The 14,568-nt window shown below is 47.0% G+C and overlaps 1 protein-coding gene across 16 annotated transcripts in view; it reads right to left on the bottom strand.

Annotated features, from left to right (window-relative positions):
• CADPS (calcium dependent secretion activator) overlaps positions 1-14,568 on the bottom strand; it is a 220,801-nt gene that overhangs the window by 135,346 nt on the left and 70,887 nt on the right. For all 16 annotated transcript variants that reach the window (XM_055804351.1, XM_055804350.1, XM_055804353.1 and 13 more), the window contains exons 4-5: positions 5,174-5,254; positions 578-814 (exon numbers count right to left, since the gene is read on the bottom strand). In XM_055804351.1, coding sequence (XP_055660326.1) covers positions 578-814; positions 5,174-5,254 — 318 coding nt within the window. The remainder of the gene's footprint in view (positions 1-577; positions 815-5,173; positions 5,255-14,568) is intronic.

Below are 14,568 nucleotides of genomic sequence, written 5' to 3'. Positions count from 1 at the left end.
AGAGCGCCGAGCAGAAAGTCAGTGCTCAACACAAAGCAAAGAGCAAGCCAGAAAAGCACAGTATTTCCACACAAACTGCAAGTCAATCTGTTGGGTGCATTCAAACCCCAGCAAGTTTTAACAATTCTCCGAAAAGGAAGCAAGGCTTGCAATAAAATACAGTGGCACCTCTAACTGGCAATAATTAAACATACTGACATTCATAGTGTTGGATTATTGTACCAGTTTTGGGGAGAATACAGGCTCGGGGTTACTGGGCTACACTCAGTAACAAGCTGCACGAAGCGGTCAGTTAATGGTGCAGATTTCTGAACCACTGGATATATATCACCAGGAAACGCCAGGCAGTTTGTCTCACACAGTTTGTTCTGACAAGATGGTAAGACACCAGAAAGGACACAGTGTCTGACCACAGGCAAAGCTTCTAGTAACTCAGAGAGGAGCCATGCCTCACAGAGATCAGAAAATGATTTCTACTGATCTCTCTCCACCGAACAAGTTTGAATGGAGCAGAGGTTGTCTGCTGTGATTTTTTACTCCCACAAGCTCTGCACACTGTCATGTGTGTGAAGCTTACCTCCAGTGAGAACGACAACACGACGTCCGACTTGGAAAGCTGGTTCTCATTTTCTTCTCCCATGTCAATTATTGAGGTGTTGTGACTACGTTTCAGCTTCTGCAGCTTGAACTCTGAGCCTCCTTTAGACACAGGCATGCTCTCTAAGTTTGCCATCAGGAGATTGACGGACGATTTCAGCTCCTCAATGTACATGTTTTCCATTTCCTTGGACACAAACTTCGGAAACTTGCGCTCCTTGGATTTAGAAACAAAAACAACAGAACGAATGACTGTGACAATCAACAACCACTTGTTGCACTGGGAGAATCCCCCAGGAGCATTTGCAGAGAGGTTTGCGAGCAGGCAACTCCCACAAACCAGATGACAAATTACAGCTTGTTCCTGTGTAATGTAAAAACATTATTGTTAGCTTCCCATAGAATTACTACTTGGTACTTCTCCAACTTTACTTTTTCTTGCATGCACTTGCATTTCATTGATTTTTCTGTCTGTAAATGGCCTTCTTCATGTATATGTATTTATCATTATGAACACTTCAGGACAGATCTCAGCTGAACTTTATGATTGACAGCAATTTACTAATGATTCAAAGGATGCTGACAGTTAGGGACTGGTTTTCCAGTCTCCCAAATGTGCCAGCTCTTTTTAAAACACTTCTGAGCAGTTGCTCCATTAGCTTTCTAGGTGTGAAAGGAGCCCAGGGATGGAAAATCAGCAATGTGTGGGTAGGAATGCACAGTCCCAACTGGAAGAAGGGGTAAAACACACTTTCCACTAGTTGCCAGGCCTGTGCCTCCCTCCAACAAGACAACCTTTCACTGTGAGACCCTCCAGTGCTGCTTCTTGTAAACAGGGTGTTTAAACATTAAAACTAAAGGTGATAACGAGAGCAAAATGTGATGTTCCCCAATGTGTGATCTCAGCTTTGAACTGCTGCCTATGCTCCAGCTATTAGGCTCACTGGTCTGAGCCCTACATCTTCTGACAACTCTGCCCATGCCCTGAATCTGCTCAGGGTTTGAACATGTCTCAGTGGGTTACGAGAGACTGCAAGGTGTATGACAGCAAGGCAGCATCTGCAGCCAGGGAACTCGATGCTGATGTGCAAAGTGTCTCAGTGGCAATTCATAATATTGTAAAGAGCAGTTCGTAAAATGTATGCTAGAAAAGAAAACAAGGTCATGTTTCTTCTAGAAGACTGTCATCAGGCTGCTGAAAAAGTACTCCACTGCACTAGCTTTTGCAGCAGTCCTCAACAGCTTACCCATTGCCAGCACAGCTCGCAGCAGCACTCGCACCAAGCAGTTAAAATATAGTCTTTCGTTTCCAGTCTCAATCTTGGGAAGCAATTCCCTCATGTAAATTAGACCTGGCGTAAGATAAACTACCTAATCAGTCTGGTTTATTGTCTATGCATTATGTAAGTTGCAAGCCACCCCTAGGAAAAAGAAAAACCACAACTGTTTTGTAGATTTTTGAGAACTGCTGCTGAAGCAATGATGTTCAAACATTATTGCTTTTTTGCCCTGCTGTTATCCAGGGACTGCAATTTTGGCACTGCCCCCACAGACCTCTTTGGAACTGCAGCAAGGACTGAGACATCTCACTGTGCGCCACTGGCAACTTCTCATACTAAGGTTAAAACCAGTAAGTTTGAAGTGGTGCATAACAATTTAACGGGGACTGGGTCTGACAATGGAAATGCAGCGATGCAGGTGTGGGCCCAAGTTACCCATCAGACTGGAGACACAGCTGGGGAAAGTCTGGAAGAAGACACAATCAAGACATGCAGACAACAGCAAGAAAGGGTGTTAGTTACCTCCACATGTACTTGGAGCAGGGAGAGGACCAGAAATGGGGACAAGTGTGGAGAAAAAAAGAGACTGCAAAAAACGACCAGTCTAGTGGGCTGGAGCAGGGTGGTCCAGCCCCAGATGGATATATTGCTCTGGTGCCATCACAAGGTCTCATTTAGTTGCCCCTACATGTGATGCTCCTTGCCCTCGAGGCCAGGAGACTGTGTGGGAGGGAGGAAAGGCACCACAGGACAGCAGAGCACTTGCTACTGCAGAGAAAAATACACCTCTGCCTTGGCATCACTAAGCTCTCAGCTGTAATGCTGCTCACATTTAGCTGGTGGAAAAGTACAATACGCAGAGTGAAAAGCCTGTCCAGGTTCAGCTTTAAAACATCTGCTTGACTTCGAGCGTGATCCTCAAGCTGGCTGGCGCCAAGGCTGGGCTGATGTGCTTTGATGGAGTCAGGCTCAGTGGGGGACCCTGCCTAATGCGGCACTGATGCTGTGCTGAGCTGCACTCTCCTGGGCACAGGAGGAGGCAAAAAGCCCCAGAGCTGTGCCCTGGTAACCAGATGCAGGAAGGCTGGCATGCACAGCGACTCGTTCAAGGTCACACGACTGGTCGGACGAGAGCTCGCAGAGCCATCAGTTCTGCAACACTGCAGTCCCAGGTCTTGGTAAGACTCCACGGCCTTTGTTGCCACTGAAGTACAAATGTCCTCGTGTGAATTTCTTAATTTATTAATGAGGCATTAATTTGCCTTTAGCGTGGAATCTCCAAGACTCCCACCTCAGGGCTGGTTTTGCGGACACTGTAAGTCTCCCTGGGCAGAAAATCCGCATTAAAAGCTGCAAACTGGAGATAAAACTGGAAACGCTATCCTTTCACTGAGCCGAATTGTGAACCTGCCTTATGCTGAAGGGAAAGCAGCTTTGCCCGGAACAGAGGATACAGAGAAGGATGCAAAAGGTCATTTGGCTTCCTTCAAAACATGGTATTCATGGGTCTGAAAGAAAAAGGTCTCTTGTAGGCAGCTGCTGGTGGGATCTGACATTCTGGAGAACAGGTCTGCAGCAGTAACACGAAGATTAAATATCAATACCTGCCAAGTGGATCACAGGTAAGTCACTTTTACTTTGAACCACCCTCCAAGCTGCACAGCTGTATTTTGAAGGTTGAATCCTGCACGGGGAAATGTCAGGCTGTGTTGAGGACTTTCCCCTGACTGTCTCTCACAGGGCCAGCCGTGGCATGGTTTGTTTTCAGCATCCTTGGGGAAGAAATGGAAATGGCAAATTCTTGTTTGCAAAAAATTATTCATGAAGCTGCAGCCTCCACTGGCTGCTACTGAACCATGCATATTGTTGTCCCACATGCCATAAAAAGAAAACTGAAACAACAAAGCCAGACAATCTCATTCTGGCACCCAGTGCCTGGCGACCCACCTCAGAACTGGAGCAGCAGCACTCCGCACAGGGGCTCACATTTTGCCACAAATAAAAAATTCTGTAGGTTTTCTTGGCAATAAAATGGCAAAGGGCCAAATGCTGAACAAAGGAGTTGCAGTCGGTTTGCTGCACCATCGTTTGACCACCTCACTGTTTTTATCCGTGAAATGGGGAAAAAGAACCTACCTCCCCAAAGATGCAAGAGCAGTAGCTGTTTAACAGGAGCGTTAGTGAGGAACAACTGCACAAGCACTACCAGTATCCTTGCTAACACCTGACCACAAATTAACGTGCTCTGCTTTTCACACCCAGGGGTATCAGCGTGGTTGCAAACAGCTCTGATACTACCTTTCTCATAACCCCCCTCCAGTTTGGGCACAGCTCAGTGCCGGGAGGACTGCTGCCGAAAGGCAGGTCCCTAACCTGAGCTATGTCTGTCTGATTAGACCTTTCCATTCTAATGGTTTCCTGACTATCAAGAATCACCAGACAGATCATTCCCAGTGACTTCAGCCCCATTAGGGCTTTATCAGTGACTCAGAGCATTTGATTAAAGGCAAGGATAAAATCTTGCCCCTACTGATGTCAACAGGATCCAGTGTTTCTCTCCATCTACGGTCCATTGGAGACTACGTAAATCTGCACTGTGTGAGGGTGGGATTTGCTCCTAGGGAGAGGTTTCCTTACGGAAGGGTCTCTACAGAGTTTAGCTGAGTGCTTCGTTATCAAAACTGTTTGGAGGTCCCATTCCTGCCGATCCAGATGGCAGGGATGTCTGCACAGTCCAAGGCTAGCCTGACCGCTCTCGTGCAAAGTGTGAACATGTGTGGGACAACACATCTGAAGTACCTTTACTGAGGCAGCAGGTACCTATGGACGGGCAGGGAACTGTGGCTCCCAGCAGCCCAGCGAAAGGCACAAACCCCGTTAGGGCAATTTCTGGCTCCTTTTTACACACCATACCTTTTTTTACATACCACCTTATTGCCTAGCATAGAATTTTGACAAAGAGGGCTCAGACATGCACTTGCAGATCTAGCTGGAGCACTTCAGGACAATGTCTTTCCCACCACTGAAGATTTGTAAGGGATTTTGTGGGAACCTAAAACATCACAGCCCATCAGGACATTCCAAGAAACCAGACCTTCCAAGAACCAGACATTCCAAGTACAGCTTCATCTGTACTTTTGTTTGTAGTTAAAAATCAGCGGATTTTTAACCGGTGATTACTAGGAGAAGAAACCTGTGAGAGAAGGACAGGACCTGGGGGCTGCATCAAACTACTTACGTGCTTCTATATGAAGAGCTTACTAATACAGAAGACACTTTTTTTTCTTTCTTTTTACCTTGGCAATTTGCTCTGCCATTTGGAGACGACCATCTAACTCGCGTCTGATCTGTGCTGCTTGCTCATCTGGGTTGTCCAGCTGTACAAAAACAAAAGGCAAATCAAGGTTAAAAATTAACCAAGGCAGCACCTTGACAAGCAGTTCAGTTCCTCAGGCTGACCATCTGTATTACATTATCAGTGAAGTACTGCAGAGAGGGAGTGGTGACAGGCCCTGCTGTGGGACAAAGCCCCCCACAAAGAACACACACAACGTTCGCCATCCCAAGACAGACACGACCAGAGGACTGTGCAGACCCTGTTTTGATACCTGCCCAGCTGCCTCCTGGGGCTGAGCATCCTCACCCTGAGGTCTTACACCCACTTTGCCCTGTGAGCCAGTCTGGCGGCAAGGCATGATGGTGACTATCACAACCCCTGAGGAGCGGGGTGTCCTCCAGAGGTTGTCACTTTGCTGGTGCTTGGGAAGCCATAGCCCCCCTGTGCTGCGGCAGGACACATGGCAGCTCCAGATCACCAAGCCAAACACCCCCTGCCCCTGCTTGCCACCCAGAAAAAGACAAGAGAGTGGCTCAGCAGAAGTGCACAACAATAGCATTTGCTTATTTTCTTTCCCTTTCCCCCCATATTGCTGCATCCCTGTACTACCACCCAATTCATGCAAGCGGTTTTCCTGCAGCCTTCAGCAGAGGTTTTTAGTTTTGTTGTTTTTTGTTTTTTGTTTTTTTTTTTTAAACACATTGCCCACAGCCCTGTGGTTCAGCGTTTGGCATCTGCCTGGCCCTGAAATGTCTTCTGAGGGTAAAATGTTGTTTCTGCCAGTTAAGCAAGCAATTACAGCACATGTGGAAGAGGCATGGTGACTGCTGCGAGCAGTTTCCCGTCGGTAGGACTTGAGGCGGGTTGGTTATTTTTAGTGGGAATACACGGACATGAATTACAGAACAACAAAAAGCACAACATTAAACTAGCTCCCAAAGAAGTCGATGGCTGCTGTAATGAGGTGGCAATTTTATAGCTGCTTTCCAGACTCTAACCATTCTCTAGACTCCTTTGGGGTCATAAACGTGCAGCATCGGGGTGCTCATGGCAGTGCTCCACCCACAAGGCAGAAAACCATGCTCAGCCTGGTGCAAAACCTCAGGGTTTTGGTTCATCTCCTCAAGCAAACGTGACTTCAGGTGGGAGGGCTGGCTTCTCCATCCAAATGTCACCTTTGTTTCCAAAGTATTGGCCCCTTTTGGCTACCAGCAAATGTGACCGCCACAAGCTGCCATAAGTCAGCTCTCCCATTGACTGCTACACATAAGTTATCTTTATTTGTTGGCTTGAGGTTGTGCTAACCACCTCCCTGGGTTTTATCCTCCTCTGGAGATAAACTGCTTGACAGAAGAAAGGCTCAGCTGGCGCAGTGCAGTCTGGAAAGTTTCGATGGCAAAAGTTTCGATTCTCAGCCTGATGAATGATGAGCTTGTCTGTTTGTGCTCCCTGGATGGGCTGAAATACCCCACATTCCCCCAGACATGCTGCTTTCTACAGCATCTTCTCAGCCACCTGCCTGCGCATCCTGCATCTCCCCTCTCACACACGTTCACGTAGATCTGCACACGTGCAGGTGTGTATTTGCATACTGCTTCACATCAATGATTTTCCAGAGAGCCGACATTCATTACGGCTAAGATTGAAGGAAAGATATTTTTGATTAGTTTTTGAAAGTGACCATTATTGATTTAATTCAGGCAGGAAAACTACAAAGTGTCCTGACCATGATCCAAATCCACTGAAGCTTCAGCTATCTCTGCTGTGGCCACCCAGGTTTCATTCACACCAGCTGTACCACATAACCTGCTGCATTCATGTTTATATTCCTGATCCCAAAACCAGTACAGAGTCATGAACCACCAACACTTTTCCAGATCAGCTGCCCCCATTAATTTCTCCATGAGCAAATGCATCACACAACTAACCTCCACCAATGTGCAAGCATCTCTCAGAGCTGCTTCATTAAGGGTAGGAAATGTACAGTGCCAGATTTCCATTTCTTTGCGACTCTGAAAGAGGGGTCATTATTTGAATTCCACCCGAGCTACAGTAATTGAGGTTAATCACACACTACCCAAAATAAGTCATGCGCTGAATTTAGAAATCAAGGATGCTGCTGTGGAGAAGAGCTGTTTTTGAGGTACGATAATGAGCCAGCAAACTCCTTACACTTTCTCCACTATCTTGATTTTGCAGATGTTTTCCAGTGATGCTACAGGTGTCGGAAAACCATGTGTCAAGGAAAGATCTAGCTGCAGTAGAATATTTTTCTTAGGAGGCAACAAGCACCCTAGGCAGCCTCCTTGCTTGTGCTCAAGTGGGTAAGGTATTGCTTTTCAGGGCCGTGCTTCCCAAGGTTAATTAGCGATGCCAAGCCAGGTAATCCAGGCTGTATTTTTCAATGACTGTTCACGTTAGCTCCATGGCAATAACCGCTTTGGGAAAGCAATCAGTCTGTTGCAGCCAACATTACATTTTCTTCTTGTTATCTACAGAACAGTACTAATGAGGCAGCCCCTGCCTGCGGTCCCTGCGTGTCCTCCTGGCATGTTCAAGCAGACCTCTTGTGACTAAGAGTAGCAGCCCAACAGCTCAGCCACTTACTGCTCCTGAGCCTGGGCAGGGCTCCTGCTGCTGTCAAAGCAAGCCCAGTACATTTTACACAGTCAAAATACTATATAGGGCCATTAAGAGAGCAATGCTGGTGCCCATAAAATATGCTTTGCTTGTGAAATAAGGCAAGGGGCAAATGTAAAGCATGCTATCTAAGCAAGACCAAACATCCCAGTAAGGCAACACAGACCCTGATATCATTAAAACTCAATTTCTTAACTGGAGAATCAGCTATTTATTCTCTGCCTTATGCATGCTCACTTCATATTCAAATACTTGACAGCCAAATATATAAATGATGTACAAAGTCAAAGAAAAAATGAATTAGTTTTGTTCTGCATTATAACTATGTTATGTGTGTACTATGAATAAAGCAAAGATATAAATCATAAGGTTTTCCCAGTCAATTAAATGTGAAAAGTATTATAAATTTCAGTATATATATGATTTGTCATATGCACTGAGCTTTTCTTCAGCAGCATGCCACAAATATATGACGTACATAATTTGCAATTCTCAACTGATCATTACCCAAGTGCCTGCTGGTAAATTAGAAGTTTTCATACATCTACCCGCATACAACATTAGTTCTCTCTGCTTGCTCCACAGAGATTATCTAAGTCGGTGTAACATTTGCTAAAGGTAAAAGAATAAAAATAAAAAAATTTGTAGATCAGCTTCTGAGTGGAACCCAAAATTGCCCAGCATCACAGCCAGCCTGCCGCTGAGGGCATTGCAGGGCACGTGCCTGCTCTAACCCCTGGTGATTGTTCAACTGCAAGAAAAAAAAATCTTGCAGAAGACAGGGTTTTTTACACATACACTGCTAATAAGCAATACTTTTTAATGGGCACTAGTAAATGAAAGAAAGAGGTTAAAAACATGCGAGTTTGACGGTTTTAATCACCCATAAGAACCAGCCACTGGCCTGCAGAAGCAACCTTTTGCTTCCACGACCCTGAAACGAAACCACTGTCAGACTTCCTCACGCTGTCCCAGAGGGACGGAAGACAATGTCTCTACACCTTTGAAAGGCAGAAGCAGAGGCAAACAAACCAACCTAATTAAGTCAGAAGATCTGCAATAGGCATATAGGCACCTACCAAATCCACACCTAAACTATTTGGCTGGTGTATCAGAGACCTCCCACTTATTGCCCAACCCGAGCCTTGTAGTTTTTAAAGCCAGGAGCCCAGGCTCACATCCATGCACCCCAGGAAACACCGGAGGCAGTTCAAGGAGATGAGCAATGTTAAGGGAGACTTTAAATTCCCATGTTTTGGAGTCAAAGCATTACATATTTAAAGCTCCAGCTTTTAGTTTATCCCAGCTCAAAGCCAAACTATTTACAATCGCAGCCCTGGCTCCAAATGTGATGCTGGGGGGGGGGGTGGGCAGGGTGCAGGCTGTCCTCTTACCTTCTTTATTATACCCAGAGCATTTTTTTTTTTCAGATTAACACTGCAGACTGACCCACCTACCTCGGGACCGAGCAGGGTACAGCCCGTGTGACATCAGCCACAGTGAGAGGACTGTAGCTGGGGCTAACCTGCCCAGCATGGGGACAATGCCAGCAGCAGAAGTGACATGCCGTACGCAGCACTCAGCCAGTCAGTAAGAGTGGATCCAGCCGTGCCACCGAACACGTGTTGATGGGGCACACTCCCAACAGACACAGGTGAGGTAAACACGACGTAGGATCTGCGCCCATGCTCTGAGCTCAGCACTGTTGGAAATAATGCTGTTGTAAGCTACAAGGGTCTATAATGAAATGACATTGTTGTAAGCTACGAGTATTTACAGTAACAGGATGCAACACACAGACACAGCCTTCAGTGATCAGCCTGGCATGTACACCACATGCTATGGATGTGACAGGTATTGGCGGTGTAACTGCCATCAGCCCCAGCCAGAAACCGCTGGCACCATTTAACAGTGTCATCCCTCCCTGCCAGTCACTGCAAATGCCAATCCCTGCATCCTAGCAAGGGCAGCAAGCGTCACAACATCCCCATTCCTTGACCATAGCTGGGGCCTGTCTGAAGGTATCTCCCCTCCCTTCGAGAAAAGTTACACCGTGGTGGTGAGTCCAGCCCGTCCCACGCTGCGTGCTCCTGCAGAGGACAAGCCATTTGCAATGGGGTTCTGGAAAACCACGGGTTAAACGCTCTGGTAATGCAAACACTGAGCTGCAGCAACCTGCTTTGTGCTGCGTCAGGAACAGAAGCAAACCTAGCTCTTCGCCTTCTGGATATTAAAGCGTTTAGACCAGATCTCCCTGAAATCCATAGCTACCGCCTGTGCTGGTTTTCCCCCATGGCAGCATCAGCACCCGGGGATGGGTGATGCCTCCTGCACAGTCGAAGGCAGGCGCAGACGGGCTGCTTCTGGAAAGTGGACTGAGCAGGGACCACCCTGGCTGCGGGTACTGTCATCTGTCTAAACATTAATTTCCTCTGCCTCTGTGTCCAGCACATCACCATGCAGCTGGAGGGTCTAAGAATCCCACTTTGTGAATTAGTTTCCCCAGGTGGAGGACAAGGACAAAAGCTGTGACCCACTCATGCCCTTCCTAAGCCTGGCATAAGTCCTCCCAAAATAATTAACACAGTCAAATACCTGTGTCATGCACAGTCATAGGTGCCAAAAGCCTCAAAGAGAGTTTCAAGGCGCTCATCCTTTGACATGCTGGGAGCTCTGTAGCCCAGCATAATGGTTGATTTAAGTATTTCAAAGCAAACATTCTGCATGTGAAGGCTGAACAAGATCACAACATGGGTGACAATATTGCAGCTTTGATGTAGGGCTTTAGGAGAGATCTTTGTCTCATAAAAGGTGGTTTTGCTTTATGATGCACAACGAGAGAAAATACTGAAAAATTCATAGGCACCCATCAATTAATTATTAATCTATCAGTCCAGGTTTACTCACAACTTGTGGCATCAGCAGTGTGGAGTGCTCCAGCTGAAAGAAACACGTGGCTGTCAAAGTGACTCATTGCATGGAAGCCCTTGGTTTTTTACCAGAAAACCAGAGTTCTAGGAGATAAAGTGACACAAGACAGGACAGTGGCACAACGAACCACACACAGCTCCCTAAGACACGCTCCATGCCACTGTCACGAATTGCTCTGTAGCATCCTTTTCCCACCAACTGTAAATATTCTTCTCTATGAGCAGCAAAGGGCAGAGCGAGGGAGGCAGCCCGGTGCTTGGGGCCCCGACCTGTGCCCACGTCTCTGAAGCAGAAAGCAAAGGAGGATCCAAACGCTCCCTCTCTCGACCGCAGGTGGGATGCTGACTTCCCTTTTAAATGGGGAACATGAAGGATGCTACGCTGCCTCGGTAGGGTAAGTCACAAATGCCCCAGGCAACATGCTAATGCTCTGAGCTGCAAATTGCAACCCATGAACCACTGGCTGCCTTGGGATCTGAAATGCAAGTGAAGAAGAGGACGCGAGGACAGTGTGATGGACCTCCCCATGTCAGCAAAACCGGCAGCATCAGCACAGCCCAGCCATGGATTTAGCAATTATCACTCATGCAGTTTGAGAGGATTTTAGGAGAGTCAGAAGGAGCCAGCAGGACATATCCCCTCCACCAGTTCTCCGGACTGCAACGCAGCGCTATCCCCACATGTCCCTGGAAGACTGCTCTCCTGGTGCCACTATACAACAGGGATGCTCAAGGCGAGCTCTCCTCTGGCCAGACTTCCCCGAATCAGTCTTTTAGGCTCATAGCCATGCAGAATATTTCTAGCACAGTGTAAAATTTCCCTTAACATTCCTCTTAATTCAAGGAATTACAATCTGTGCCTATTACTTCACCAAAATTTTCTTTTTCTCTCCTGTCAGCCCCAGCTCCTCACAGATCCCCGGGGCTCCAGCACCCCGAAAGGTGACAAACCCCCTCTCCTGGAGAAAAGCCCACACCATTTTGCTCCTGTGTCGGTAAAATCAGCCCTGCTGCAGGAATTCAGTCACTTCCAACTGCGGCTGCACATTGTCGGTTGTTTACTGCGGATGGGTGCCTGCTCCCGTTATCCTGGCAAGTTCCTGAGTTATCTAATGAACCACTGCTACTATAAGGGAGCAGCCAGGGGGTCCTGGGGTGTGTGATTTAAAACAGCAGAAAGGACTTAGATAATTTGTTAAGGGCTGATGCTTCCCTCTCTAAGAGAAATCTTATTTCACGGTTCACAAACTTCAGGGTTGCACTAAACTCGTTAGTGAAAGTATTTCCTCGGCTGTACAGCAGCCCCTCCTCACCTGAGTGCTGAATCTTTTAACATTGCAATAAATCTCTGTGCTTCACCAGTCGCCTAGGCTCTGCAGGCTCTCGCCCATCACATCCACCAGCAGATGCTGGGACTGCACCTGCTTCACCAGGTGAGGTCAAGACATCCACCCTGGAATTAACTCCAGCCTAAAGGCTGCCTTTTGGATAGCTGTTTACTCTACAAGCTGAGCTGATTTCCAGCGTATTTTAGAGGAGCACTGGCGGCACGTGCGGGCAGAGATTTCTCCTGGTCTCCTTGCTGCAGCAGCAGCGCCCGTGGGTACCTGCTGTTCATCTGCAGTGCTGATGAATCAACCAGCACACGCTGGTGACGTGGCAAGGGCAGGCAGGTGCTCAGCACGGATCCTCTGTTGAGAAAGTGGACCAACCCCTGCACCATCTCTGCTACAGACGCACCTACCACCCAGCTTTGCAAGGCTGCGCCATGGGGCTGAGGAAAGCTGAGACAAGCAAACATAGCATGCAGCTTTCCAGCAGGTTGTGCAAAGATACCTCCAGATTTATGTGTAATGATAAATCAAAGTAAATGAAAAAACAGATTCAGCAAAACAGGGAGGGGAAGAAAAAGTGCTGCCTGCCTTTGCAAATGTTTTGCAAGCTGTTAAGAAAAGGGATGGTGGAGCACTTCCATTCAAAAGGCATGTCCTTTCCATCTGTGACCAGAGAACTTCTGAACCCCGCAAATCCCCCTGCAAGATCATCTGTATGAGGTGTATAACACTGAAAGGGCTTAAAAACTAAGCTGTCCAGAGGCTCTGACCCCTGAGCATGCCTTAATACCCTCTTCTTATGGCATTGCGTAAGGATGCTTGAAGGCATGTGAGCAGCACAGGCTGAAGTATGGCACAACGAAAGAAACTGGAGCTCTGGCTGGTTGGTGCAGCCCGAGGTAGGTCGCTACGTTTAGCTTGTTTGTGTTTCCTTACAGTTTACTTCCGTATGCTGAATTTCACATCAGTTAACAGGAAGAGAATCACAGAACAATAAAGTGCTATTCAGTTCCAGGTAATTTTTACAGCTAGAATTAGCTGCAATTAACTCACCCCAATCATCATGGAACAAAGATCTACGTTACCCTCAAATCCTGATCATCTGATTAAAAGTTTAACAGTAGATACATTTGTCTTATAATTCAAAATGGGCTTTGGCCTTTGGAGCTAAAGCAACTGGCATGAGGATTTGGTCCAGCAAAGCTACAGTACCTTGACACTCAGCAGGAATAAAGGTGATGGAGTAAGGTGTGAGAACATCTCCAATGGTGTCTATGCCATGGGCAGGGCCAAGGCAAGGCTCTTGTATAGGTATTCATGCATCTTTAAAATTTCCCCCCCCTTGGTGCTGAAATGAGCTTAGGACTGGAGTCTTGGCTCCTGTTGATTCAAGCGGGGAAATGAGATTTTTCTTGCTTTTTCATCACAGTATTGTGGGATTTTCAACTGACCTCCATGGCTGTGGCACCTAAAAGCCTTCCATAAAAGCAGGCTGGCAGCTTCTGATGGGCTTCACAGGGTCACGGCCTATTTACATATTTCAAGTCAAAACTGCTACTTAGTGATGCTTGGCAGAGGTACATATTTGGGGACAAGAAGGTGTCCTGAGAGAAGTGCTGCTCCCGCAGGGAGAAGTCCTTTTGAACGGGAGGCATTGGGCTCCCTGGCCATGCTGTGCAGCCGGCTCCCTGACCGACCAAGCTCTGCTCCCAGCTCTGAACACACCCTGGGGATCAGGCCCCTGAGCCATGAACATAGAATTCCCTAGTTGGCCTCCCTTGGTGACACAAAATCAGATACCCTTCAGTGGCTGAGACCAGATGGTAAAAAAAAGACTCAAGTTCCTCCACTGCAGCCAGCACCATGCTTGGCAGGGATGACGATATGAGCGAACACATAGATAACAGAAGCTACAGATCATTAAGTGAATGATGATCACTTTTATTCATTAAAACAAAACTGAAAGAAAAGCCACATTCTGAAAGAAACTTGCCTGCTACAGACGTAGCTTGGAATTGGATGGCCATTCTCCAAAGTACTCGTGGTGTGTGGGTGCATACCTTGGAGTATTTTGCAACACTGGTTCTTGCAGTAGCATGGTGATAGATGCTTTTCTGCAGAAGCTCTGAGCAAAGAACTGGCAAAGCAGAGACTTTGGTCATGAAGAGCAAGGCTTTGGTTACCTTTTATGCCAAACTGGGTATCAGCAGACAAAGAGGAAAGGGAATGTAGAGGGAAGGTTATGTCTCTCACTTTTTCAAGGATTAAGACAGTAAAAATTGCAGTGCTGCCCATTACAGTTCATTTTGGTATTCACGATGTTTAGATTTGTCACAGCCAGAGACTTAAAGAGAACGTTCTCCTGAACAGGCTGACGTCTTCCACAGTGGTTTGACACAACAAGCTTTCTTGAGAGCTCAGGGAGAAAGCAGTTAGGAGAATTAGGCCTC

Source organism: Falco peregrinus, chromosome 5 (genome assembly GCF_023634155.1).
Source record: "Falco peregrinus isolate bFalPer1 chromosome 5, bFalPer1.pri, whole genome shotgun sequence".
Taxonomy (NCBI): domain Eukaryota; kingdom Metazoa; phylum Chordata; class Aves; order Falconiformes; family Falconidae; genus Falco; species Falco peregrinus.
This window is presented reverse-complemented; position numbering and strand designations above follow the sequence as displayed.